Genomic DNA, 26,075 nt, shown 5'->3' on the forward strand with positions numbered 1-26,075 from the left:
AGCTGGATGGTTATCTGCCACACCTGGAGGGTCACAGCACCCAGCACAGGACACGTTGCGTCGGGCTAAAACCCACTGCTGACTTACTTAGAAACAGCTCCTGGCTAATGATAAAACAGCTCGATAAAAGGTGGATGTTCAGCCTATCATCTGGATGTTTGTGTCACGTCTTTTAAACATCTGGATTTTTGGCTCTTTTGTTCATCCAATCATCAATTCAACAAACATTTATGAAGTGTGTGCTCTTTGCCAGATGCTACATTAGGCACCGGGGAATAGAAAGATGAGTGCATTCCCTTTCCTCAAAAGATGCGTAATCCTGTGGGGGGGTGGGGGGAATTGCAGACACATAAACAAGTAGCCCTTATAGAAGACATGTAGCACCCTTCCAGGTCAAGTCAGGGTGGGAGGTGACTCATTCTTTGAGCCTTTGAACTGGTCCTTCAAAGGTGTCTTGGAAATTTCTGGATAGACAAAGAGGCAAAGGGCATTGCTCACAGAATGAACAAGGTGATCAAAGGCCTGAGCAGAGAAGGCATCTGTGTGCCCAGGGAAGAGCAAATTGTCCCCATGGCAGGCCACCAAGGAATGTGGCTGGGTAGCTCAGCATGGGTCAGAGCGTGAGGGCTCTCAAGGGCATTCTCGGGAGTCTGAATTTGACCTCCTAGGTGTTAAGAATTTCCTGAAAGTTTTCTGGGTAGATCAAATTTTGAAACAAGCTAATTTTCTTTACATTTTCTTGTAACTGCTTTGTCATCACATTGTCACAGACTTCTGCACATTGCCGGCAGGAGTCACCTAAGGGCCTGTCCCTGAAATCAGTCCTATCTGCAAAGTGATGACCCAGCTAGATTATGTTTCATGAGTGGTCACCCTCTATAGCACAATTTTATTTCATCTCCACCCATAGGTGGACCAATTATTTTTATCATCTATTTCCTCAATTTGAAAGAGAGAGAAAATTAGCCTGTGTTTTTCCTTATTGCCACATTCACTAAGAAGTTCTAACTAAGCAGCTTGGATCAGAGAGCTGTTCTTATGCAGCTACTCGTTTATTTTTGGAACACTTACTCACATTGAACGGAAGCCCCTGTGCCTTCTTAGATAGTTAGAAAGAAAATTTTAGCCATCAAGCATTGAAGAGATCTGTAATCCCACAAATCCAGTGTCACTAGTGAAGTGACTAAAATGTCTGTCACCATGTAACAGAAACTTCAAGAGCGTGTTCTTTATGCCTACAAACTCAATAGGACCCATGGGGGATTTGATTGTGAGTTATAATCAAAGGATTGGAAGAAAAGTGGCTTAATGTAATTTTGAGGTTCAGGGAATAATGATTTTATGAATCAGCTATTAGTTTTCTCAAAGATAAATACACTGCATTTTCACTACAGTGCACATATTTATGGACCATACCTAGATGTCACATTCTTCCGGCATCAGTTATAAAATGTCAGTTTGCTGTTTAGCTCATACCCTAATTACTTCTTTACTAGGAAAAAAATCATTAATTTTAAAAGAAAAAAAAATAGGGTGTAGAGGAAAACTGGAGATATCCAATCCTAAGGTCTCCTACTCAAGATGTAACACTATCATGCTGGGGAAATTTTTGAATGCAATTCTCAAGCACTAGTATGAGCAACAAGAGAACCAAAATCCCTTTCTTCATAGAGCTAATAGGATAACGGATGATAGTTTCCAAAGGGATGAGACCTATTTAAAAGAGGTATTTAAAAACAAAAAATAATGAATACATAAAATGAGGTGACAGAATAGAGACTGCTTTGGCTTTTCTAGCTAGTAGGTTAAGAATGGCTTCTCCAAGGGGCGCCTGGGTGGCTCAGTCAGTTGAACATCTGACTTCGTCTCAGGTCATGATCTTGCAATCCATGAGTTTGAGCCCCGCGTCGGGCTGTGTGCTGACAGCTCGGAGCCTGGAGCCTGCTTCAGATTCTGTGTCTCCTTCTTTCTCTGCCCTCCCCCACTCGTGCTCGCTGTCTCTCTCTCTCTCTCTCCCTCCCTCTCTCCCTCTCTCCCTCTCTCCCTCTCTCCCTCTCCCTCTCTGTCAAAAATAAATAAGCATTAAAAAAAATTTTTTTTAAAGAATGGCTTCTGCAAGTAGATGAGAATGGAATTAAACCTGAATAATTAGAAAGACTCAACCATGTGAAGATGTATGATGAGAGTGAGCCAGGTAGAGAGAAGAGCAAGTGCAAAGGTCCTGTGGGAGAAATAAGCTTGGGATGTGCAAGGACCACTCACACACACACACACACACACACACACACACACACACAACCAGTGAGGCCAAAATATACAGGGAAAGGGAAGAATTGTATGAGATGAGATTGCAGAGGTGTGTCTTGTTTTTCTTGTTCACTGCTACAACCAAAAACCTAGAACCATGTTTGGTCTATGACCGGTACTGAATAAATTTCTGCCAAATGAATGAATGAATTTAAAATTTGAGTTAGACAGTCTCAAAGGTTCCTTCAGGGCAGGGACCAGAGCATATAGAAATTTGCAGGTCAGGGATAGAGGAGTTTGGATTTTATTCTAATCATAAAGGAAAGTCATTGAAGGCTTTTAAGCATGGGAATTCTGTGATCTGATTTATGCTTTGAAAATATCATTCTTGCTACTGTGTGGAGAATAGAATGTAGATATGCTGAATATCTTCCATTGCTCCTATAGGTCCACTCTGCCTTTCCACCTGTATCTCAGAAGGCTAACCTAGATAGACTCTACCCTCTTGGCTTCTAGTTGTGTTCAACCAATGGTGTTTTCAGCAGGCCATCAGAAGGAGAGAGAAGCTGTCTTCAAAACTGAGTATGCCATCTATATGCTACTAGGACCTAACTGAGAAAACTAGAGACATGTTTAGGAAGCTTTGTAGTAGTCTAAATGAGAGATTATGATATCCTCATTTATTATTTGTGGTGGAGGTCAAGTTTATTTTGGAGGGAAATCTGACAGTATTTGCTCATAGATTGAGTGTCAGGGAAGAGGTGGTAAGAAAGAGGAAATGCTCAAGGATATTTCCCATGTTTCTGTCTTAGATATAGCACCATCCAGTAAATGGGGAAGATTGAGAGGAGAGTGGATTTGGGGCAGGGTTCAAAGGGCAAGATCAAAAGTTCCATTCTGGGCACATTTAGGTAAAAATGCCTGTTCACATTTAAGACATAGGGGAGAGGTCAGAGATTAAGATTTAAATTTTGACTCATCAGCATAAACTTTTTTTTTTTCCAGACAGTTACCTGTTGAACAAAATTGCATTAAGTTCATGGAAGAACTTTAATAATTCATAGAATAGAAAGAATTATAGAGAACGCAGTCCCTACCTAAGTTTGGCAAATTTTAGAAATCAGAAATTCACATCGCTAGTTGTCTAATTATAAAAGAGTCCTAAGAAGGGCTGAATGATAATGGTTATAACTAATCTGATGATGGAATAACTGGTTGGCTAGAAGTGAGAATTCAATAGAAATAAGAGAAGGCTGGCCTAAGAAGTCATGAAAAAGGCTATAAAACCAAATTTAAAACCTTGGTTGTCTGTAATAGCAAGAAGGCATGTTTTAAGCAAATGGAACTCTTGGCCACTAATTTAAATTTCCCCCAACCACCAACTTCAATTCCACAAATATTTATTGAGAATTTACATTTGCAGGAGGCACTGTGCCGGGCAGTGTGGGTACAAAATGCATTGAAGAAGTAAAGTAAACTTCTACCAAACAAGAACTAAAATTAAGGTTTGCTTCTGTCAAAATGAAAAGACCGGGGAGTCATCAAAATGAACCAGAGAAGCCTAAGTCCTGGCCCACTCACAGCTTGAATCATGAGCTCCGAGGCCATAGATTTTTCCTTAATTAAGGTTAAACAACATGCTAGACAAGCCCTTGGAAGGAACTGTTTGGATCTGTAATGAATAATAACAGGCTGCAGACCACTTCCAACGGTCTACCTACACGTTCAACTTCGTGGCATAGCCTAGGAGCTGTGTTCAACTGTAGCCTTTCAGCTCAGAAATCTCTAGGGAAAATACATTTCCAGGCCCACCACAGTGTAAATAAGCCATTTGGAAATGTGTGTCCCCGATCTGGAGCATGGACCTTCTCCTGCCTGTCAGGGATAGTCCCAGAGTGGAGGCTGAGGATTGAATTGCAAAGCACCGCCCCTCCAGTGGCAGAAAGGATGAGACCAGGCTCTGGCAGGCTTGGTGCTTAGGAGGCCAGGGGCCCTCAGTGGGAAGCAGCAGCGGCCTACCCTCCCACTGCAAACAGAGAGAAGCTCCTACAGCCACAAGAAAGAAAAGCTGATCTTGGGCTCCTCTCCCGCTGTGTCCACACTCCCAGCGGGGAGCATGTGCTCAGGAGGAACTGGGTGAATGTTGCACAGAATGGAAGTAAACCAGTTTTTGCCCAGGTGTGGCCTTAGTCGAATCTCTTCACCACTCCAGCCTCAGCTTCTTTATCTGTACAGTAGGGATAAGATCTACCTCCCAGGACGGTTTTGCCTTTACCATGACCCTTCTCTTTTTGTACAGTGTTTAGGTAGTTGAATCCAGCCATAGAAAATATATTTAGAGGTGGGGGGTGGAACACCTGGGTGGCTCAGTCGGTTAAGCATCTGACTCTTGATTTCGGCTCAGGTCATGATCTCATGGTTGATGGGTTCAAGCCCCACATTGGGCTCTGCGCTGACAGCAAGGAGTCTGCTTGAAATTCTCTGTCTCCCTCTCTCTCTCTGCCCCTCCCCTGCCCTCTCTCCAGTAGTTCTGAGGTCTTACACCTCTCACAACTGCAAACAAAGAGCAGTTTTGCATAGGCCAGTTGCAAGCAATCACTGGTTCTAACAGAGGTTTCTGGGTCCCATGTACCCCTACATGTTTATTTTATTCCCATTGAAAATGGTGGAGGGATGGAGAGATGGCTCATTTGGAGAGATGGTTTTCAATCCTGGTTTACAGAATTACTTGGGAGATTTCTTTTTTATTATTATTTATTTAAAAAGCTGATGCCGGGGCGCCTGGGTGGCGCAGTCGGTTAAGCGTCCGACTTCAGCCAGGTCACGATCTCGCGGTCCGTGAGTTCGAGCCCCGCGTCAGGCTCTGGGCTGATGGCTCAGAGCCTGGAGCCTGTTTCCGATTCTGTGTCTCCCTCTCTCTGCTCCTCCCCCGTTCATGCTCTGTCTCTCTCTGTCCCAAAAATAAATAAACGTTGAATAAATAAATAAATAAATAAATAAATAAATAAATAAATAGCTGATGCCTGGGAGGCACTTCCCAAAATTTCTGATTTAATGGATCTGAGATGGGACCTAGACCTCAGTACTTTTTAAAAGCTCCCAGGTGATTTTAAAGTGCATCCAGGGTTGGGACCACTAAGAGACAGTGACCGCTGGGCCACAGCAGCATTCTGACCATACTCAATCACCATCCTAACCTTGACCATGAGCACAAATCCCCCTTGCACTTCCAAGTACAGGCCATTGAGCACAGACCCCCGCAAGTCCTAAGAGGCCCCTGCTGCAGCACAAGCCACTCCCGTAAAAACTCTCAGGTCTGTGTATCCAGGCCTAACCCCCCAGCGAGCCCAAGGGCAGCAGGTAAAAGGGAAAGGACTATTCTTGAAGAAAAAAGAACACTCTCTAGCACTTTGTCAGGAAAGTAGCCCCAACAAAGAGTAGCCACTGGAAACTAATCTAAAAGCGACAGAACACCCAAAGCCACAATGGCTTAAATAAGAAAGAAAAGTATTTCCTTCTCATTTAAACACAGGCCATCCAGGGCCCATGTGGTGGCTTCACCATCAGGAAGACAGGCTACTTCCATCTCTTTGCCTATCACTGTCCAAGATGGGAGGTTAAAGTTTAGACCTCATGTTCACATTCCAGTCAGCAAGGAGGGGAAAGTGAAGCGGGGGATGCCACACTCTTTTCATGGTTATTTCCCTAAAATTGCACACAACACTGCCATGTATATCCCATTGGCCAGCACTTAATCATGGAGCCATGTGCATCTTCAAGGAAGATCAACGAATACAGTGTGTATGCTGAAAAGTCATGTGCCTAGCTAGACATGCTAAAAATTGGGGGTTCCTTTGCTGTTGCAAGGGAGGGGGCTACTGGGAAAACAGCCAATAGTTGATGCCACAGGGGCCTCCCTTTCCCTTCATGCAACTGGACTGTAACTATTAAGTTACATGTAAACAATGTGTTTGACTGGGGTCCCAGTGAAAACCACTGAAATAAGACTATTTTCCTATAGCCCAAATTCCAGTGGCTGTAGCTCCCACTGCCCTAAGAAATCACCAGTCCTACAAGAGGACTTCCAGGGGAGTTCTTCAGAAAACGAGGCCTTAAATCTAATGTCCCTCCAATAGGGTAGAGTGAATATTCACACTTAGAAGGAAAGGGCTGACTTCTGTGCACATTAATTCCTCCAGATTTACACTGATGGCAGGAGCTCTCTCTTGCTCTTTCTGGAAGCTGCACAGATTATTTTCACTGGATCGTAAATATGTTTAACACCCTATTATACTAACCTTTTAAACCAGTTGTCTTGGGTAGCTGTAAATCATAGTTTAGGAACAACTTTCTATGATTCAAAGGCCCTTGAAATTCCTGGATGCTGTAGTTAAATACTTGAAATTAAGATTGGAGGGTATAGATTTTGCTACATTTCAAGGAAAGGAAACAAAATCCTTTGGGCTGGTTCTTAGTTTTCTTTTTCTTTTCTTTCTTTCTTTCTTTCTTTTTTTTTTTTTTTTTTTTTTTTTTTTTTTTTTTTTTTTGCAATCTTTATTCAGCCAGGGCTAAGATAAGAATTGGCAGTCAAACATCTACTGTCCTATGTTAGGTTGACTTTCTCTTCCTTCCCCAGTGTTCCCGAACCTGTGGCGGGGGCATCCAGAAGCGTGAGGTTCTTTGCAAACAGCGCATGGCTGATGGCAGCTTCCTGGAGCTTCCTGAGACCTTCTGTTCAGCCTCAAAACCGGCCTCCCAGCAAGCCTGCAAGAAAGATGACTGTCCCAGCGAGTGGCTCCTCTCCGACTGGACGGAGGTATGTAGGCTCCTCAGAAGGAAATAATGAAAGAGGTGTAAGGAAGAAAAGCAGGCACCCCAAACTTACACATAGAGAGGATAAGAATAGAACAAAATAATCCTCCTAGCATTATGGAACAGATTTTTGTAAGCATTTATACCACAATGTGTCACTAGCTTTTAACTAGGCTGCAGGGACATGAGGTAAACAGCCAGCCCTGATGCAACAATCAGAAGCATGGAATTGTAAACGGGCTCCTCGTGGAACAAAACCAGACCTTGTTTGGCCCAGAATTCTTCTCAGAACACTGCGTTGTTCTACCTTCATCCCCACACCCACCTCCCCGACCTCCCGGCACCTCCTCCTCCCAGATGTTTCTAGTCTCTACTCAGGAAGGGCAAAGCCTCTCTCGTTATTCCCTTCCAAGTTACTGGACAATAAGGAACATGATTTATTAAGAAGAGAAGACCAGGGAAATCCTGCCTCTTTACTGTCAGTTTCCTGGCTCCAAGACGCTAACAATTTCCCAGCAAGAGAACTTGATTTCCCCTGTTGCTTGCATTTAGGGGGATGATTACATCAGCATCCACCATTTCTGACTTGCCTCATAAGTTAGGGATATACCCCCAACTAACCTACTTTTCTAAACAGTTCCTACTCTAACACTAGCATCAATGAAGTCATTTACACTCACTTTCGACTTGTTTTCAGCCCCTTTGACTACTGTGAATTGCCTACAACTCCCTCAGCATCGTAGGCCTGTGTGTCTTCCATAAAGAAGTCCCCCCAGAGGTACTGTCTCCTAAGCAAATGTAGCCAAGAACAGAATCGCCAGGCCCGAAATGAAAATCTTTGTGTCACGAACAGATGCAACACTGTGCCCTTTCTTGCACATAAGCATTTGAATTGGCCTTACTGATCCCACTGCCTTCTCTGTGGTTGTGTGTATACATGTGTGTGTGTATGTTGTACAGATACACAGGATGGGGCTGCTGCTGGTTGAAATACATCCCAGGGACACTTGCTTCCACAGAGAGAAAAGCTGCCTCTGAAAATTAAGATGCTACCTCTTTCAACCTGTTCTTAGACTTCTTGTCCTTGATTGTATCCACTCATACAGAGTTCACTCAGATGATACCTGCTAAGGGCATTGCAATTGTGAGGTAACCTACATTACCACAGGTTTTGTAATTTGGCAATAAATTGCCTTCTGATGGCATCTCACCCCAAATGTCTCAGAACAGGAGTAGGGCATGATTATTTTTTTCAAATTTTAGAAACAATTTTCTTTCAGCAAGATAAAGGATTAGAAGCGTGTCAAATAAGTGTGTGTGTGTGCACGCATGCACACACACGTGTGCACGCATGAACATGTGACTGACAGTTTTTCTATGGAATGATTCGGGAGTATAGTATTATATCTGAAAAAATCATAAAACAGTGCAAGAGAGTGTAGTCATATAGTTGCCAAGTAAGTGACTCTAGATGAAGATTTCCTCCCAGGGGCATATTGTGAAAGGTGTCCTTCTACAAAGTCTATCGGTGACAGTTGCCATGAGTGGGATGCTGAGGAACGGACTTGTATGTACTATAATTGTCCTCCCGTGTTCCTGGAGTTTGTGGCCTCTGAGCACATGAGACCCACAGAATTCAGAAAAAATTATTTTAGGCCCTCAGATTTGAAGCAGGGACCGTTGTGATTAGGCACTTAGAAAATGAAACTGCTGAATTGAGGTACTCTGGGTCCCATTAAGTACAGCAGACAGTTTTTGTTTTTTTTTTTTAAGAGAGTTGGTAGGGAGGAGAAGCAGAGAGAAAATCTTAAGCAGGCCCCGTGCTCAGTGCATAGCCCAATGTGGAACTTGATCCCACGACCCTGGGATCGTGACCTGAGCTGAAATCAAGAGTCAGATGCTCAACTGAGTGAGCCACCCAGGTGTCCCAAGTATAGTAGACCGTTAGAATTATGTCATGTGTGCTTAGGAGTTAGACTCACAGACAGGCAAACTTAGGTTCTAATCCTGACCTTGCCACTCTGCTCTGTAACTTTGGGCTATTTAACCTTTCTCAGTTTGCATATATGAATATTGGGGATATATAATGTCCACTCATATGATTATTGGGAGGCTTCAGTCAAATGATGCATATAAACTACTTTGTGCCTAGTAAAAGTTAACCCTATTATTGTTATGATTCTCTTCCATCCCTGCTCATTGTCAGGAGGAGAGGAAATAAAAGAAAGTGCTTACCTTGACTGGCCAGACTCAGGGTCATGCCCTAGGCTTCCTGTGGGCTTTCCCAGTCTTCCTAGGAAGAAGAAGTTACACTTTGGGAAGTAGGACTACTCAGCCCTTATCCATGGAATGTTATTAGGTTCTGAGTTACCTGGGTTGATGAATGGAAATTGCAAACACCGGGGAAGGACTGGGAATGGTGGGAAGTAATCACCAATTCACTGGGATTAAACTCAAGCTGGTGCCATGCAACAATGCTCCCGGGGGCATTCACAGAGGCTGTAATTGGCCCTGTCATCCCAACAGCCCTTGCCCTGGCCCTCTGGCTGAGATGAAGCATACATTCCACATCCCCTACCCCCAAGACTCCCCTTGGAGAAAGGAAGACCTGGATGATCTATGGGTGTTTTTCATCCTCAACTATCTGGACTCAATCTCATAGTTACTGCACAGAATCCCTTAGAGACAGAATTAAGCCAAAATTTTAGACACTTCAAATAAAATTACTTTCAGATTCTATTCTGAGAATACGACCTCTTAAAAGGCCTTACTTCTTTTCTTTAAAAGAATTCCTTGCATCTCTTGACAGAGTTGGCTATTATATATTTTTAAATCATATTTTTATGAAAGTCATCCCCCCCCCAAAATATAAAAGAAATTAAGGTCAGAATAGTCCATTTCAGAGCTACAAGGAGCTTAGAAGATCCTATAGCCTGGTTGTTCCTTTAAAAATTAAAGCCACAGAACCCTTTCTTTCAATTGAAATGTTACTATGAAGCCAAGAATCTAAAACAGATCAAATCAGAGCTGTTTGGATTGAAGTGTGGATTAGGGTCCCAGATCTCCATAGGTTGGGTCTCCAGATCACCGGAAAAGCCCCTGAATCACTTCCTCAACATAGAACAGGGTGTGACAATCCCTGCTCTTGCTTAGTTTTATTTTAGAGATAAGGAAATGGAGTCTCAAGAAAGAACTACACTTGACCAAATCATCAACCAATCTTCGGACACACAGTCTGTTTTTCTGCTTGGCAACACTAAACTGACCATGCTTTTAAATTTTCCAGGCTCTTTGCCTCCATCCCACCTGATTCCGGGATTTGGTGCTGTCATTTACAATAAAATAAGGGATGGGTGGAATCTGGAATCCACGATCATCAGGGAACAAGAGCAATGGGTTTGATTCTTACATCCATTTTTTGCATCTTAAATGTCGTTCAGGCTGGTGTATATCACAGTACATTGCAGGGAATGGTTCATTTCAGTGGGTTAGCATATAACACTTGAGAATATAAGATGATTTTTTTTGTTTTTAGTGTTCATTTTTCAAGTGAACGTGGCATACTGCCATGACCCTAGTTCAGGTCTTTATCATCTCAAGCCTGGACTACTGTGGCAGCCTCCTCAACTGACATCCCCGCCTGCCATAGATCTCCTACTCCCATCCCTCCCAGACACTGTTGCCAGATTAACCTTCTCAAAACACCTCTTTCATCATTTCACTCCTCCCTTCAATGGCTCCTCATTGCCTTGTGGACCAATTCCAAACCTCCTATCTGAAAATGAAGTCTCCAACGTCTGGCCCCAAACTACCTCGTGAGCTCCTGATACTCTCAACTTGTTGCCTCTGTTCAGTCAAACTGGCTTAGCTCTGCCCCCAAGCCTGCCTTGGATTTTTACACTGAACTCTTCAACATTTGTTCTGGATATGCCCCTGCCCCCCATGCTCATCGCAGGTTTCTACACCCCTTCAGACTCTACCCATCTTCAAAACCTAGGCCAGGAAATCACAAGTGTACCAACAGCATTCAACAATTGTGAGCATTCATTTTATAACACTTGTCTTCTAGCTTTATATTTCTACTAAATTCTTCCATTACTATCTCTTTAAATAGTTTTATTGAGGTGTAACTTATATACTATAAAATTCAGCTGTGCATTGTTTCCAAGGTTTATCTGTTTACCACATATTTAAGAGACCAACATTCCTTTTAAGGTACAATAAGATTCCATTACATAGATAGACCATATTTTTATTGATCCATTCACCAGTTGGTGGACATTTGAGCTGTTTCCCTTTTTGTCTGTTACACACTTTCGCATACAAGTCTGTGTGGATGTACATGTTCACTTGTCTTGGGTAGATACCTATGAGTGACATTGCTGGGTCATGGGGGTCAATGTATGTTTATCTTTTTAAGAAATTATCAAGCTGTTTGTCAAGAAGACTGTAGTATTTTACATTGCCACCAGCAATTTATGAAGGTTCTAATTTGTATATCCCCACTCATAGTAACATTTGTTATTGTCTTTTTTACTATGGCCATTTCAGTGGATAGGAAGTGGTATCTCATTGTTGTTTTGGTTTCTATTTCCCTAATACAGTATTTCATTTTAGCAATGTTTTTGGATTGCCCTCCCCCATTATTGATGACAGCTCCTTGAGGTTACAAACCACCTTGCACAGTTTTTCCTTAGTATCTAGCACCCTACCTCAAACATAGTACATGTATAACAACTACCTCATGCTTGACATTAAAATATTACACTTGTGAAAGAAGGAGAAAAAATTAGCATTGAGTGTCATTTCTGTGTGTGAAACTTAAAATATATTATCTCATTTAATTCCCCACCTTGAAAAATAAGTCTAAGAAGTGCAAACAGACTCTGAGTTGCCAACTGCTAAAATGCTGAGCAGGGATTTGAACACAGGACTCTATGACTCTGTAACTCTAAAGCCCAGGCCATCTAAGTAAAAAACAGGTAGAGTGTCTACAGGAAACATTAGAGTAGAAAAATCTTAGAAGGGTTCCTGGGTAGCTCAGTTGGTTAAGCATCTGACTCTTAACTTCTGCTCAGGTCATGATCTCATAGTTCATGATTTTTGAGCCCCGTCGAACTCTTCACTGACAGTACTGAGCCTGCCTGGGATTCTCTCTCTCTCTCTCTCTCTCTCTCTCTCTCTCCCCCTCCCCCACTCACACATGCACGTGCTCTCCCTCCCTCTCTCTCAAAATAAATAAACTTTAAAAAAAAAACAGAAAAATCTTAGAGCTAGCAGGTGGTTACAATATGGACAATCTTCCCATATTGTTACATAATTAGTATTTCTTTTAGTGACTGTTGCTTTTCCAAGCAACTTTTCTCATATTTGGGGGTGTTTGAGAGTCCATACAAAAACCCGTTAGCCTCTACACTTACATGCATTTGACCTTTGTTTTCCCTCACCAGTGTTCCACAAGCTGTGGGGAAGGCACCCAGACTCGAAGTGCCATTTGCCGGAAGGTGCTAAAAACCGGGGCCTCGGCCATTGTCAATTCCTCCCTGTGCCCTCCCCTGCCGTTCTCTTCATCCATCAGGCCCTGCATGCTGGCAACCTGTGCACGTGAGTATGTCAGAACTCTGGGGATAGGGAGACAGAACCCACGTAGAAGCAGCTGAAGCCACGCAGTAGCCTTCCCTAAACCCAAGACCGGGTAGGAGATTGTCAGGCAGGAAGCCTGAGGAGGGCAGCAGGCTGGTAAACTCAGCTGGAAGTGGAAAAGGAATCTTAATTACACGTGGCCAGGCAGAATTCTCTTCTCGGCTGGAAAAACAGTTTGCAGGGGGTAGAGCAAAGTTCACTTGCTGGCATACAGAGATCTGGAAGCCGGAGTCAGCAGATTACTAATGAAATCGAATGTGGTCCACTCTGGGGTTTTAAAATGCTCTGAACAGATTTGTTCTGTTTAATAGTAATCCCTAGAGTTGTACTACTTCTGGGCTCTTCCCCCCAGGCCCCCACCCCAGAGGCCACTAGGGCCTTGGTGCTCTGCAGACCCCAAAGGGTAAACGTGGAAAGGGAGACATTCTCCTTCCCTTTGTCCTCTGCCTCTTTTTATGATTCTTTTCTTTTCTTTTCTTTCTTTCATCGTTCTAACGAGAGGAACTGCCTTTCCCCTGGGATCCCCCTCCATCTAGAACCTGCCTCTCAGCTTCTAGGGGTAGCCAGCCCCAGCAGGGTGAGAGCGGGCTGCCCCGCGGCGCCTAATTAGTTCGAGCTTTGCCTGTGCAGCCGCTTGATGGTCCACGGCTGGTAGCCACTTCCTCCCCGAAAACCTAAGGCGGCCAATGAAGGCCCTGGCCAAAAGCAACTCTGAGGCCGCTTTCTCTCCCTCTTCCCTTGTGTGTGCCTCCTCTGCCTTCCTCTTCGCCCTCTCTCTTGTGCCTGTGTTCGTTGGCTCTCGTTTTCCTCTGCCATTCCTTCTCTTTCTGCATCTGCCTGGCTTCCCTCGCATTCCTTTCGTTCCAGGGCCGGGACGGCCAGCCACCAAGCACAGCCCTCACATTGCGGCCGCCAGGAAGGTCTACATCCAGACGCGCCGGCAGAGGAAGCTGCACTTTGTCGTGGGGGGCTTCGCCTACCTGCTCCCCAAGACGGCTGTGGTGCTGCGCTGCCCCACGCGGCGCTTCCGCAAGCCCCTGATCACGTGGGAGAAGGACGGCCAGCACCTCATCAGCTCGGCGCACGTCACCGTGGCCCCTTTCGGCTACCTGAAGATCCACCGCCTCAAGCCCTCGGACGCGGGCATCTACACCTGCTCTGCCGGACCCGCCCGGGAGCAGTTTGTCATTAAGCTCATCGGAGGCAACCGGAAGCTGGTGGCCCGGCCCCTGAGCCTCAGGAGCGAGGAGGAGGCCCTCGCGGTGAGGAAGGCCAGCCCAAAGGAGGCCCTGCAGACCCACAAACACCAGAACGGAATCTTCTCTAACGGCAGCAAGGCTGAGAAGCGGGGCCCCGCCGCAGACCCGGGGAGCCGCTACGATGACCTCGTCTCCCGGCTGCTGGAGCAGGGGGGCTGGCCCGGGGAGCTCCTCGCCTCCTGGGAGGTGCAGGACTCCACGGAAAGGAACACGTCTTCCGAGGAGGACCAGAATGCCGAGCAGGCCCTCTGGCACCTGCCCTTCACCATGGTGACCGAGCAGAGGCGCATGGACGACATACTCAGGAACCTCTCCCAGCAGCCTGAGGAGCTTCGAGACGTCTACGGCAAGCACCTGGTGGCCCAGCTGGCCCAGGAGATCTTCCGCACCCACCTGGAGCACCAGGACGCGCTGCTCAAGCCGTCTGAGCGGAGGCTACCCCCGGTGGCCATCCCCCCTCATAAGCACGTGTCTGGTTTCAGCAGCTCTCTCCGGACCTCGTCCGCTGGGGAGGCCGGGGGTGGCTCTCGCCGGCCCCATCGCAAGCCCACCATCTTGCGGAAGATCTCAGCTGCCCAGCAGCTCTCGGCCTCCGAGGTGGTCACCCACCTCGGGCAGACTGTGGCCCTGGCCAGCGGGACACTAAGTGTGCTCCTGCACTGTGAGGCCGTCGGCAACCCAAGGCCTACCATCAGCTGGGCCAGAAACGGAGAAGAGGTTCAGTTCAGCGACAGGTGAGCCTTGCAGATACCCGGGTCTGGGAAGGGAAGGGGCAAGGGGCCATATCTCGCCCAAGGTGCTTTATTGGCCCTGCAGGTGGTTCCAAGAGTGGGGCGCAGAGCCCTGGGTTTCAAGTCCTCTTTTAGCACCAGTAGGGCTATTGAAACAAAGACGAGGTGTTTGGTTTTTCTAAACTGTATTCTGCCCTCTTTATAAGGTAATAGCAACAATGCCTATCCACCCCAAGCCCCATAGGGCCCCAAAGATTAATGAGATACTTTCCAGATAGCTTTGAACTTCTGGCAGAAAGATATCATTCCAGGCCAAGGCATTTTTACATTATTGCTCTGTGAGATGGACCATTGAAAAGCTTATATGTAGGGATACTGTCTCCATGTGTGTGGTCCCCCAGGGCTGGGGAGAGAGTGCAGCCAGCACCTGCTGCTCCCTGTGGGTGAGACCATCCTCTGTGTGGGCCAGACAAGGCTGTTTGTTCCAGAAAGTTTTTATTCCCAGTCAGACCTGTGATTAATTATCCTAATCCCTCTTGGTGTCTCTGTCTTGATGTGTCATTACTAGGATGACACCACGTATCACTTACTGGTTTCCTTGGGCTGTAGCCATTCATAATGTAAAATCAATGGTGGTGGTCGAAGTTATAACAGTAATATTTTGGAACACCGCATGCCAAGAAGCATGCCATAATTCCTGCATGCATTCTCTTAATCTTTATAGTGGCCCTGACAACAACGATAGCTGCCCTCGAGCAGTGACAGTCTGCCAGGTAAATGTGGTGTTGGTGTGCTTTATCTCACCCATTTTCACCGTACCTCTCAGAAGTGGGTACAGTTTTTATCCATATGTTACAGAAGAGGAAACAAAGTCTAGGAACTTGCTGAAGATCACAATTATTGGGTGGCAGGGCCAAGACACGTGATGCTAAGATAGGCAATCAATGGAAGAATCGTAGACTCTGGGTAAGAGAGGACTCTGGACAGTCCTCCAGCCCAGAGACCTTGTTGTACATTTTTATCTTCTCTGAATCCATGTAGAATGCCCTTTTCATTAAATATACTTCTAAATACTATTCTTTGGTAATCCTCTTCCCTAGTTTGCTAGCTTTGGGTAAGGACAGAACGAAGGCAGGATTTGTTGTGCCAAGCGGTTTGCCAGGTTTCTCTAAATGTGACTGCACCTGTTAGGCTACCTGTCAATCTGCAAGACTGACATTATCCTCCAGTGTCACATAGAAAATCAAGCTTTACCAGCTCTCTCAAGAAGACCATGCTTTAGTAAGAGCCGGGCCAAGGATTCAATATCAAGTTTACTTGAGTCCAAAGAGTACACAGCTCTGTCTACTCTTCTGAGACTTGGTGAAAAAACGTGACTTTGTCTAGCCTGCCCACATCTTTTGTGCCTTTGAAATGTCAATAATATTGCCTGTCAGCCTTACAGTACTTACAGACCAAACACTTAATAACAATACTAAGTGTTTTTTCTGTGTACTTTTAGTAGATGCCAGACACTGTGCTCAGTGCTTTATGGCACTATCTTGTTTAATCTTCAAAAAAGAAAAAAACCCTAGGGGGTAAATACTATTGTTGTTACCATATCAACAAAAGAAAGCTGAGGCACAGATGTGGGACCCCCACAGAAGCACTGGAGAGAGGGTTTGAATGCAGGCAGCATGCCTTGAGAACCTCTCCTCTCGTTTGCTTCTTGGTCCTCCCCAGCTCATACTTTCCTTGACAGCTTGATTGCTATGATTCTTGCTGTGATTTCTTTCAAGAAGTCTTTTACAACAAATTTTGGGGTCAGGCTAAAGTTGGAGTAAATCCACTTGAGGTCACTGGGTCAGTAAGAGGTAGCGCCCGTGTGAAACCCCCAGGATGTTCGGTATAGGGGAAGAGTGGTGCCCTGGTACTGGGGGGGGGGAGGTGCACTGGAATTCCTCTTTTTTAGTGCACCTGTCACACCCACTGTGACCAAATCATGCCATCTTCTCCACCAGCCAGTCAGCTTCTCAAGTGTAGGTAACATTTTATTGCCCAGGATTGCACTACTGGAATTGAAGGGAGTAGCCGTTGGCTGTGCATGTGGAACATGCTTTTCAGAGATGAGAAAACTGAGGTCCAGGGTAGTTGGGGAGCTTCGCAGTGTTGGCTAGATAGTAAAAGGCAGAATCAAGAGGGCGGATTCGAACCCTGTTCTGCCCAACTCAAGCCCATGGTGTTTTGAGTGAATGAGTAACTTCATGCTTCCACTCATCTGTACTTGGCTCAGGATGCTAAGTTGCCTCAAGACCCTTGCTATTTTTTACCAGCTCTTTCCAGGGGCCCTTCCTTCTTCCTAAAAGCCGTAGACAGGTAAGCTGTTGGGAAGGGGGAAAGGGGTCATCAGGACTCTGTTGTGCCTGAAACTGCAGGGAGAACATTGAGCCCATGGCTTACTCAGAGGTCGTGACAATTTCCTTGAGTGCTAGAGATACTTTTTATGAAGGCCAAGGATCACAGCCCATCTGGATCACCTGGTGACTGAAAGAGGGCTTCAGAAGGAGTCAGATGGGCACTGAGAGCTTCAGGCTGATTTTTGAAAGACCCTTCACTTTGTATGGCCTTAGTCCCTTCATTTCAAAAGTGGGGAGGGACAGGGCATCTGGGTGGCCCAGTTGGTTAAGTGTCCAACACTTGGTTTCAGCTCAGATCTTGCAGTTCCTGAGTTCAAGCCCTGCATTGGGCTCTGTGCTAGCAGTGCAGAGCCTGCTTGGGATTCTCTCTCTCTCTCTCTCCCTCTCTCCCTCTCTCTCTCTCTCTCTCTCTCTCTCTCTCTCTCTCTCTCCCCCTCCCCTTCCCCCACTTATGTCTCTGTCTTTCTCAAAAATAAATAAGCTTAAAAAAAAAAGTGGAGGAGGGGGAGAGGCTGTACCAGATCATCTCTGAGGTCCCTTCTCCCTCCTTTACTCATTTACAAAAGACCACAGAAGATAAAAACCAGTATCTAGTGGGGAGCAGGAAGAGCCTTGAGTACAATAACTTCCAAATTTGTTGCAGCTTTTTCTGAGCTCCACAAAATGGGGGTACACTGATTGCACGAGCTTGGGATGTGTTCACTTGAGGCTAAACAGATGTATTTACTGCTGGATTTTACCTCTATTTTTTTTAATATAGTGCTTGATATTTTTTTCTTGTTTTTATTGTAAAAGTAATAAAGGGTCTATAAAACAATTCAAATAATACCTAAATCTATAAAGTACAAATACAAGTCTCCCTCATCCTCTCACTTCTGTTCCCCAGAGTCTGTCTCTCTCAATAATCTGGTATACATCCTTTTGGAATTTTTATATATTTTATTGTATTATATATAAAACACATACACACACATATGATTTGGTTTTTTAATGGGATATTACTCATGTTTAGAAATTTGACGTGGTTTCTACTCAACAACATGTCTAGGAGACATTTCATTATAGTATGTAGAGATCCGTATCACCATTTTTAATGGCTGATTACTGTTCCCGAGTGCATTGAACTATCCCCCAATTGAAAATTATTTTGGTTTTTCCATTTTTTTAACTCCTTTAAGCATTCCAGCATGTGCTGTGACTTTCCAAGTGAACAATAGAGTATGCATGATTTTCCACATAGTTCTTTGATCAATGAACAATTTTCTGCCCAGCCATCTCAAGGATACCAAGAGCTCTTGAAATACCACCTAGGAAACATTAGTGTCACCTTTAAATTTTCACCTCCTCGGGTGTGCACCTGGGTGGCTCAGTCGGTTAAGTGTCCAACTTCGGCTCAGGTCATGATCTCACAGTTCATGGATTCGAGCCCCACGTCGGGCTCTGTGCTGACAGCTTGGAGCCTGGAGCCTGGAGCCCACTCCAGATTCTGTGTCTCCCTCTCTCTCTGCCCCTCTCCTGTTCATGTTCTTTGTCTCTCTCTCTAAAATAAAATAAACATTAAAAAAATTTAATTTTCACCTTCTTGGGTATTGAGAATCTGACCCTAATGTCTTTATGATGAAGAGCGTGCAGTGGAATCTTGTTAGAAAAAGACACATGGAAGCCAGGTGCTGAAGATGCACTAAAGGTGCTAGACGAAGACAGCAGAGGGCCAGTCCTGGCTCTTCAAAGTCACCAGGACATTGGTGGGAGTGTGGATGAGGAGTAGCATTAAGAGGGATCATACGTGAGGGGTACAGACAAAAAGTTTTACAGTTTGGGCCACTCTCAAGATTTTTCTAGATCTAGCCTTAACAGAGCTTTCTGATGCAAGTTAATGGCACACCGTAAGGAAAATTAGAGATTTCAGATTCTGATCTCTGACGTCATAATTTCTCCATTTAACTTAGCTGGCCAGTAAGAAATATGGCTGGAGCTTCATTTTCTGTACAGTTTTCCAAGTCCTGTTTGAGAAAAGAAAGTGAACATATCTGCACAGAGCACACAGGCACAGAGCCGCCATTGGGACTGCTTTGCTATGGGCTGTTGGTGACCTCTCTGTGCTGGGTTTCATTGCTTGTCATCATTCCTATGTCCGGTAGCAGTTCAGAAATGCTCATTTATTTTCCAACAGAGACGTGCTGAAATGCCCACTGTTATAGTTCCGTTAGTCTGTTTTTGCTTAGTACCAAATCCATCTTTCTGAAAGAATCTGCAAGATTCAGCTGGCTATTGGTCTGTATGACTTTGCAGTGTATTAAACTATACTCTCAGTAGCCTGAGCCAGCAAGATAGGTCAAGAGAGGAGGAAAGTAACTGAAGACAAGTCTACCACATCTTTGGCTTTTAAATATGCCAAAGTTTTATCTGAAAGAAATTCATTATATGAAATAATCACTATCAATTTGGTACTACTGTATCTCATCATACATATAATTTACTAGTTGAAATGAATTTACGTGATTCTTAGAAGCACATGCCAGCTTCTCAAGCAATAGTTTTATGGGATGTCTCTGAATGTATTAGGACAGACTGGTTCACCATAATCCCTTCTTCTCCCTTATTTCACAAATATTTCCATGCATACTTGGACCAGACCCTACGTTAGATACTGGGGATAGAGAAAAAGAAGACTCATTCCCTGTCAAACTAAAAGTCTCATTTGGAAGCCAGAGAAGTAAATGCAGTGCTTAAGTGCTAAAAGATGGTATAGGTATTTATTCATTCCATAAACATTTATTAATCTACCTATTATGTGCCCCCCACACACCTAGCCACTGGGAGTATTGTGAATGAAAAAGTCTGCGTCCCCTAGCAATTTACATGCATTTAGATTTCTGCTCAAATTTCTGCATCAGAAAGACCTTCTGATGGTCACTGTTCAAAAGAGCACTCCTCATCACCCCTTATCCCTTTAACTTTGCTGTTTTAGTCACAGAATTTATCACCATCTGATATATATTGACTTGTTGATTGCCTGCCCATAAGGGTGGAGACTTTCTTTACTGCCATATCCCCAGTGCTAGGAATAGTGCCTGGTACCAAACAGGTACTGAGCAAATAGTGAATGAATGAATGAATGATTGGAGTAAGACAATAAACGCAGAAAAGTACACAAGAAAAGCATCAGGTGGTGATATGTTTGGGACAGAAAATTGAAACGGGTGATAGGGAGTGATTTGGTGGCCATGTTAGACGGGTGTTCTGAAGTTATCGGTAAGCCAAGATGTGAATGATGACCAGTGTCTAGCAATATGACATCAGGAAGAAGAGCACTCCTGGACAAGGGGAAAGCAGTGGAAAACCCCCGAAGTGAAGAGAGTGTGGTGTGTTGAAGGAATCCCCCAAAAAAGTTCATTTGGCTGGGCTGTGGTAGGCAGAAGGTAGAGGTGATATGGGATGAGGCCATAAGGCTAACCAGGGACCACAAGAAGGAATCTAGCTTTTAGTCAGAGTATCAGAGGGAGGTTTTGGAGGATATTAGGCGGGAAAGTAAAATGATCTAATTTCCATTTGTAAAGACTCACACTGGCTCCTTTGTGGCAAGTGGATTGTAGAGGAGCATGAGTGGAAGTGGTAAGGTCTCCTCTCCAATCACCCCTTCAACTCCACAAATACATGCGTGGCATCAGATACAGTGGTAGGCACCAGTGAGACTATAAATAAAAGCCACTGTTCTCCAGAAGCTAAGAAACACCAAAGGGCTGGTGTGGAGTCAAATACCTTGGCCCCTGAGTTTGTTTTAAACTCCAATGGGCAGAATACTTCTCTTAAAACTTCTAAACGTTTAGAAGCTCTGACTAGAGGAGTTGCCAAGTTCAGTGTGCACAGTAATCACCAGGACCTTGTTAGAAATGCAGATTCGCACATCCTACCCTACCACAGAAACACCTACAGCAAAGCCCCAGAATTCATACTTTACAAACACCACAGGTGACTCTGAGGCTGGAGGCTCAAGGACCATCTTTAAGAAGCATGTTGAGAGAGAAAAGGGGAGGAAGGTGCACTTCCTAATAGCACTCGCTTTTAATTCTGTTAAAAGATCTGGTGGAGACAGAACTCAACACCAAGGTGACACTTAGGAATTCCAGGCACCCTCCCTGCCCCCTGCCTTCCCTCACAGACTCCCACCAACCCACACACTTTCACATGGGTTGGATTGAATTCACACCAGGCCTTGGACTTGGGGCAAACTGCATAGTGCCTGTGTGTGTGAAGGGAGCAGACATGTGGAAGTTAACAGGCTCCAAATCTGCCAGTTTTCAGGGAACATTCTGGACTGGCTAGAGGTTGAAATAACCAAGTGTGGCTACCTGATTCAGCCTGAGAACAAAAAAGAACTGGGCTTTCCAGCACGGCCATGGGGAGTAAGTTAGAAACTTGTTTTCAAGGGGCTGCGATGCCACTTGATTTAGAAAACAAGAGAACTCTGCCCTATTCTCTCTTTGCTTTCATTGCTGAATCCTTAGCTCTGTGGACCTGTAATTGACTGGTTTCACCATATTGCTGCCCTACAACGTCCACCAAGAAAGAAGTATTGTAGCTTCACCTCATGGATCTCATGCACTAATGGTACCTGAGTGGTTTATAAACATTAATATGATAGCCCTGGAGTAGCCAGCCTATACTCTGGAAATATTTCGCATATAGGTGGCTATCTTAGGTGCCCCCCAGCATTGTTAATTATGATTTTTAAGTACCACCTAATATTCTCCCTCAGTTTATTATAGAGTTGGCTTCTCTCGGTCCACCTCATATTCTTTTTTCTTTTCGTAGTTCTAAGACTTAAATATATGGCATCACCTTTATTTTTTTCTCCAAATTTTTACTTACGTTCTAGTTAGTTAACATACAGTGTAATATTAGTTTCAGGTGTAGAATCCAGTGATTCATCACTTACGTACAGTACCTAGTGCTCATAACAACAAGCGCACTCATTAATACCCATCACTTTTTTCACCCATCCCCCACCCTCCTCCCCTCTAGCAACCCTCAGTTAGTTCTCTATAGTTAAGAGTCTATTTCTTGGTTTGCCTCTCTTCCCCTCCCCCCATGTTCATTTGTTTTGTTTCTTAAATTCCACATAGGAGTGAAATCAAATGGTATTTGTCTTTCTCTGACTAACTTATTTCATTTAGCATAATATATTCTAGCTCCATCCATGTTGTGGCAAATGGCAAGATTTCATTCTTTTTTATGGCTGAATAATATTCTATCATATATATATACCACATCTTTATCCATTCATCAGTCCATGGGCATTTGGGCTTTCAATACTTTGGCTCGTGTTGATAATGCTGCTATAAACATTTGGGTGCATGTATCCCTTCAAATCAGTATTTTTGTATTCTTTGGGTGAATACCTAGTAGTGCAGTTGCTGGATCGTAGGGTAATTCTATCTTTAACCTTTTGAGGAACTGCCATACTATTTTCCAGAGTAGCTGCACCAGTTCAAGAAGAAGAAAGTGGTCTCCGAAAACATTTCTTATCTGATCTCTGAGTTGCATTCCATAGAAGGCTAAGCACTTCTTCCTAAAAACACATGCTGGCTTCTTCAGAAACCACACACACTTGGTTTGCTTCCTACTTCTCTGGCTATTCTTTTTCAGTCTTTGTGCATTTTTCTTCCCCTGCCTGCCTCCTATCTACCCTCTTGGGAGTCTCACTCTCTTCCCCTGGATGCTAATGATTCTCATGTGTCTAGCACCAGCCCGAATCTCTCTTCTGATTCTTATGCACAGCTCTCTACTGGACATCCTTACCAGATGCCCCACAAAGATGTCAACTTTGTATATCTAAAACTAAACTCCTGAATCCCTATCCTAGGAAAGTGTACTCCCACCTATCCAGCTTCCCAAGGCAAAATATTTTTATTTCTAGACTGTTCTTATTCCTCAGTGGCTCTTTCATTCATTCCTCCACTTTTCTCTGTTTTCACTGCCTCTACTTTGCTTTACCCTTGTCCACTCTAGATGATTCCAACAACCCTCTAATTCTGTATTTGCCTTTTCTAGACCAGGGTTGGCAAATTATAGCCAGTGGCTCTTATGTTTTTTAAAGGGTTATTAAAAATGGCTTTTAAAAATGTTATTCAAAGAGCTGTTGAAATTGAGCCCAGAGTTTTTGGGTCAGCTTGCTCAAGGTTTCACACTTGGTAAGTGGTAGAGCTGGTATTTGAACCCAGGTTATTGAAGGGTTATTAAAAGAAGGGTTTTAAATTTTTAAGGGGCTATTAAAACAAACTAGAAATAAAATATACAACAGATACTATAGGTGGCCCTCAAAGACTAAAATATTTACTGTCTTGTTACAGAAAAAATGTATTGACTCCTGCTCTAGATCATTTGATATGCTACTGCCAGAATATCTTTCTAGCAAACCTGTCTATGCAGCTTTCATGCTTAAAATTCTTTTACTGGCTTGCCATCACTTGAAGAATAAGTTCCAAGTGACTTTGTATGATGTGCAACACCTTTTGTCATCTGACATTTGTCTCCCTCACTCGCTTCATCTCTTACCATCTCTTACACTCCCCCCATCTCACCCCTCTGAGCTATGCCTTTCACCAGTACCCAGTTACTTGCTGTTTATGAATTTGCCTGGGCTTTAGATTTACCTCATCCTACCCTTCCTTACCAGAAGCCTAACCCTAAGGCTCAGTTGAGCTGGCATAGTAGAGCTGGGATTTGAACCCAAAGTGACCCCCTACATGACCCACATAGTACCCTACACATTGTACTCTGTCTCATATCACCCTACCACTGTGTGTTAGAATTCCTTATTTGTTTTTCCACATTACCTTCTGTATTATGGGCAGAAGGCAGCTATTCTTCTTCAAGGGCAGATATTTAAGAGTGTATGTTAATTTCTCCACAATTCCAAGAACACATTAGACACTCAACAGATAATAAAATGATGGATGAATGAATTTTAAAAATGATGAACACTAGTGATTAGCAGGGAGTTTTCCTAATCACTGGAGACTATAGACTATATGGTTTTTGCATAATCTGAACTTCCAGTCTTTAATATGCAATTATGGCAGACTTGCAGAGTGGTACCCACTCCCAATTAAACATTTCTGCCCTGCCCACATGTTCTCCATTAGAGAAGTGTCAGGAAACCCTAAGGTTCTGTGTCACACAACTGTACAATTTGAAAAGGATTGCTGTAGAATGAATAAGTACAGAGAATAGGGGCACCTGGGTGGCTCAGTCAGTTGAGTGTCTGACTCTTGATTTTGGCTTAGGCCATGATCTCATGGTTCGTGGGGGTTAAGCCCCACCCCCGGGCTCTGCACTGATGGCACAGAGCCTGCTTGGGATTCTCTCTCTCCCTCTCTCTCTGCCCTTCCTCCACTTGTGTGCATGCTTTCCCTCCCTCAAAATAAATAAATAAACTTTTTAAAAGTTAAAAAAAAATAAGTACAGAGAATAAATACCTTGTGGCATCCTATCTCCCATCACATCTAGGCCAATGAAGAAATCATCATCATCATCAACATTTATTAACCACTTGCTTTGAGCGAGGTGCTGTTCTGAGTGTTTTACAGGTCTTCCTTTATTCTTATAATAATGCTTTGAGGTTACTATCCCAATTTTACAAATGTTGAAATTGAAGCATAGAGATGTTAGATTAACTTGCCCAAAATTTCACACTTAATAAGTAGTGGAGCTGGGATTTAAACCCAAGGAAGTATGGCTCCAGGGACTATTTCTTTGTATTGATTTTAACCTTAGTTGAATACATGGACTTGGCCATTGTTTTAAGAAGAAGCCACTGGGGTCAGCTAGATCTAGCATAAGTTAACATTCTGTCTTCTAGCCAGCTGGCTTGCAATCCGTGAGCCTTCATTTTTATTTTGGCACATCTGTTTTAGGGAAAGCCTTTCTTCTATTTTCTATTGCTCTACCTTTACACACACTTTCCCATATAAATATGCATAGTACTGGGCACATAATAGGTGCTCAGTAAGCACTGTAATCGTGACATATGTATTTGCATCTCTGTGTATGTTTACAGTGTTTGTGGCCTGTGCACATGTGTGTCTAGAGACCTAGACCAAAAAGCAAGCTGAAACTAAACTGTTCCTTGCTTTTCAGTTACTCTGTACAAACACTGAACGCTTAGTGGTCCCTCCTAGACTTCATCACATTGAGCTGAAACTCAGGCAGAAGCTAACTCCAGTTTGCATTTGGATGGAGTGTAACGCTAGCCAAAGAATCTCACAAGTAACTCTTCCCCACATCTAATACCAGGAGGCTCATGTAATATGGACAGATGTACATTCAGTGTTCCTACGTCTGAACCCAAATCCGGAAACACTACCTGTAAGGACACTGCTGATTTCCTTATAGAAAAGAAAAGCCAGATTCTCTAAACTAGGTGCTGGAAGTACGATTACCAAATTGGGGGGAAAGCTGGCTGAATACTGATCCTTTTCTCTGAGAAAATCTAAATATTGCTGATAGCCCACACTGGCAGAGAAGTCTTGATTTGCCATTCAACACTCTGGCCCAGGGGTGAGCTACAGTCAACATAATATACATAGTTCAGTTAATATAAGCCTTAAAGCATCTAAACAAGCCTTTCCTAAAAGTTACGGGATTTTTCAAAGGAATGAAGATGAACATGAAGAATAATATGAAATTAGATACTTTGAAAAAGACACTGATTCCTTTTTAAGGGTGGGAAGTGACTCACATGTGATAATCTATCTACATGGAATCATGGGGAAAGGGCTAATGTCAAGGAGTTTCTGCCTTTTAACCCCTAAGCCTGTCCCTGTTTTCTTTCTATTCAGGGTCTGCCTGATTCATGCTGGTCATTTCTGACCTACCCTACCCCCCTCCTTGATCAGGAAGAGCAGCCGGGTGGTTCATCAGTTAACACAGAGGGCAGCCCACAGTGGTAGAAGGACAGTAGGGCAAGAGCAACTTAGGTTGGA

At 44.0% G+C, this 26,075-nt stretch overlaps 1 protein-coding gene across 6 annotated transcripts in view; it reads left to right on the plus strand.

The window, feature by feature from the left end:
• The window catches only part of ADAMTSL1 (ADAMTS like 1), an 885,884-nt gene that overhangs the window by 749,231 nt on the left and 110,578 nt on the right, over nucleotides 1-26,075 (plus strand). For all 6 annotated transcript variants that reach the window (XR_015243567.1, XM_086685377.1, XM_086685374.1 and 3 more), the window contains 3 exons: nucleotides 6,884-7,063; nucleotides 12,510-12,663; nucleotides 13,570-14,695. Coding sequence is in view for 5 of the 6 variants with exons in the window: in XM_086685377.1 (XP_086541503.1) it covers nucleotides 6,884-7,063; nucleotides 12,510-12,663; nucleotides 13,570-14,695 (1,460 nt within the window). In the remaining variant the exon portion in view is untranslated. The remainder of the gene's footprint in view (nucleotides 1-6,883; nucleotides 7,064-12,509; nucleotides 12,664-13,569; nucleotides 14,696-26,075) is intronic.

This window comes from Puma concolor, chromosome D4, assembly GCF_028749965.1.
Source record: "Puma concolor isolate L17-30 chromosome D4, mPumCon1.1.hap2, whole genome shotgun sequence".
In the NCBI taxonomy this organism is placed as follows: Eukaryota; Metazoa; Chordata; class Mammalia; order Carnivora; family Felidae; genus Puma; species Puma concolor.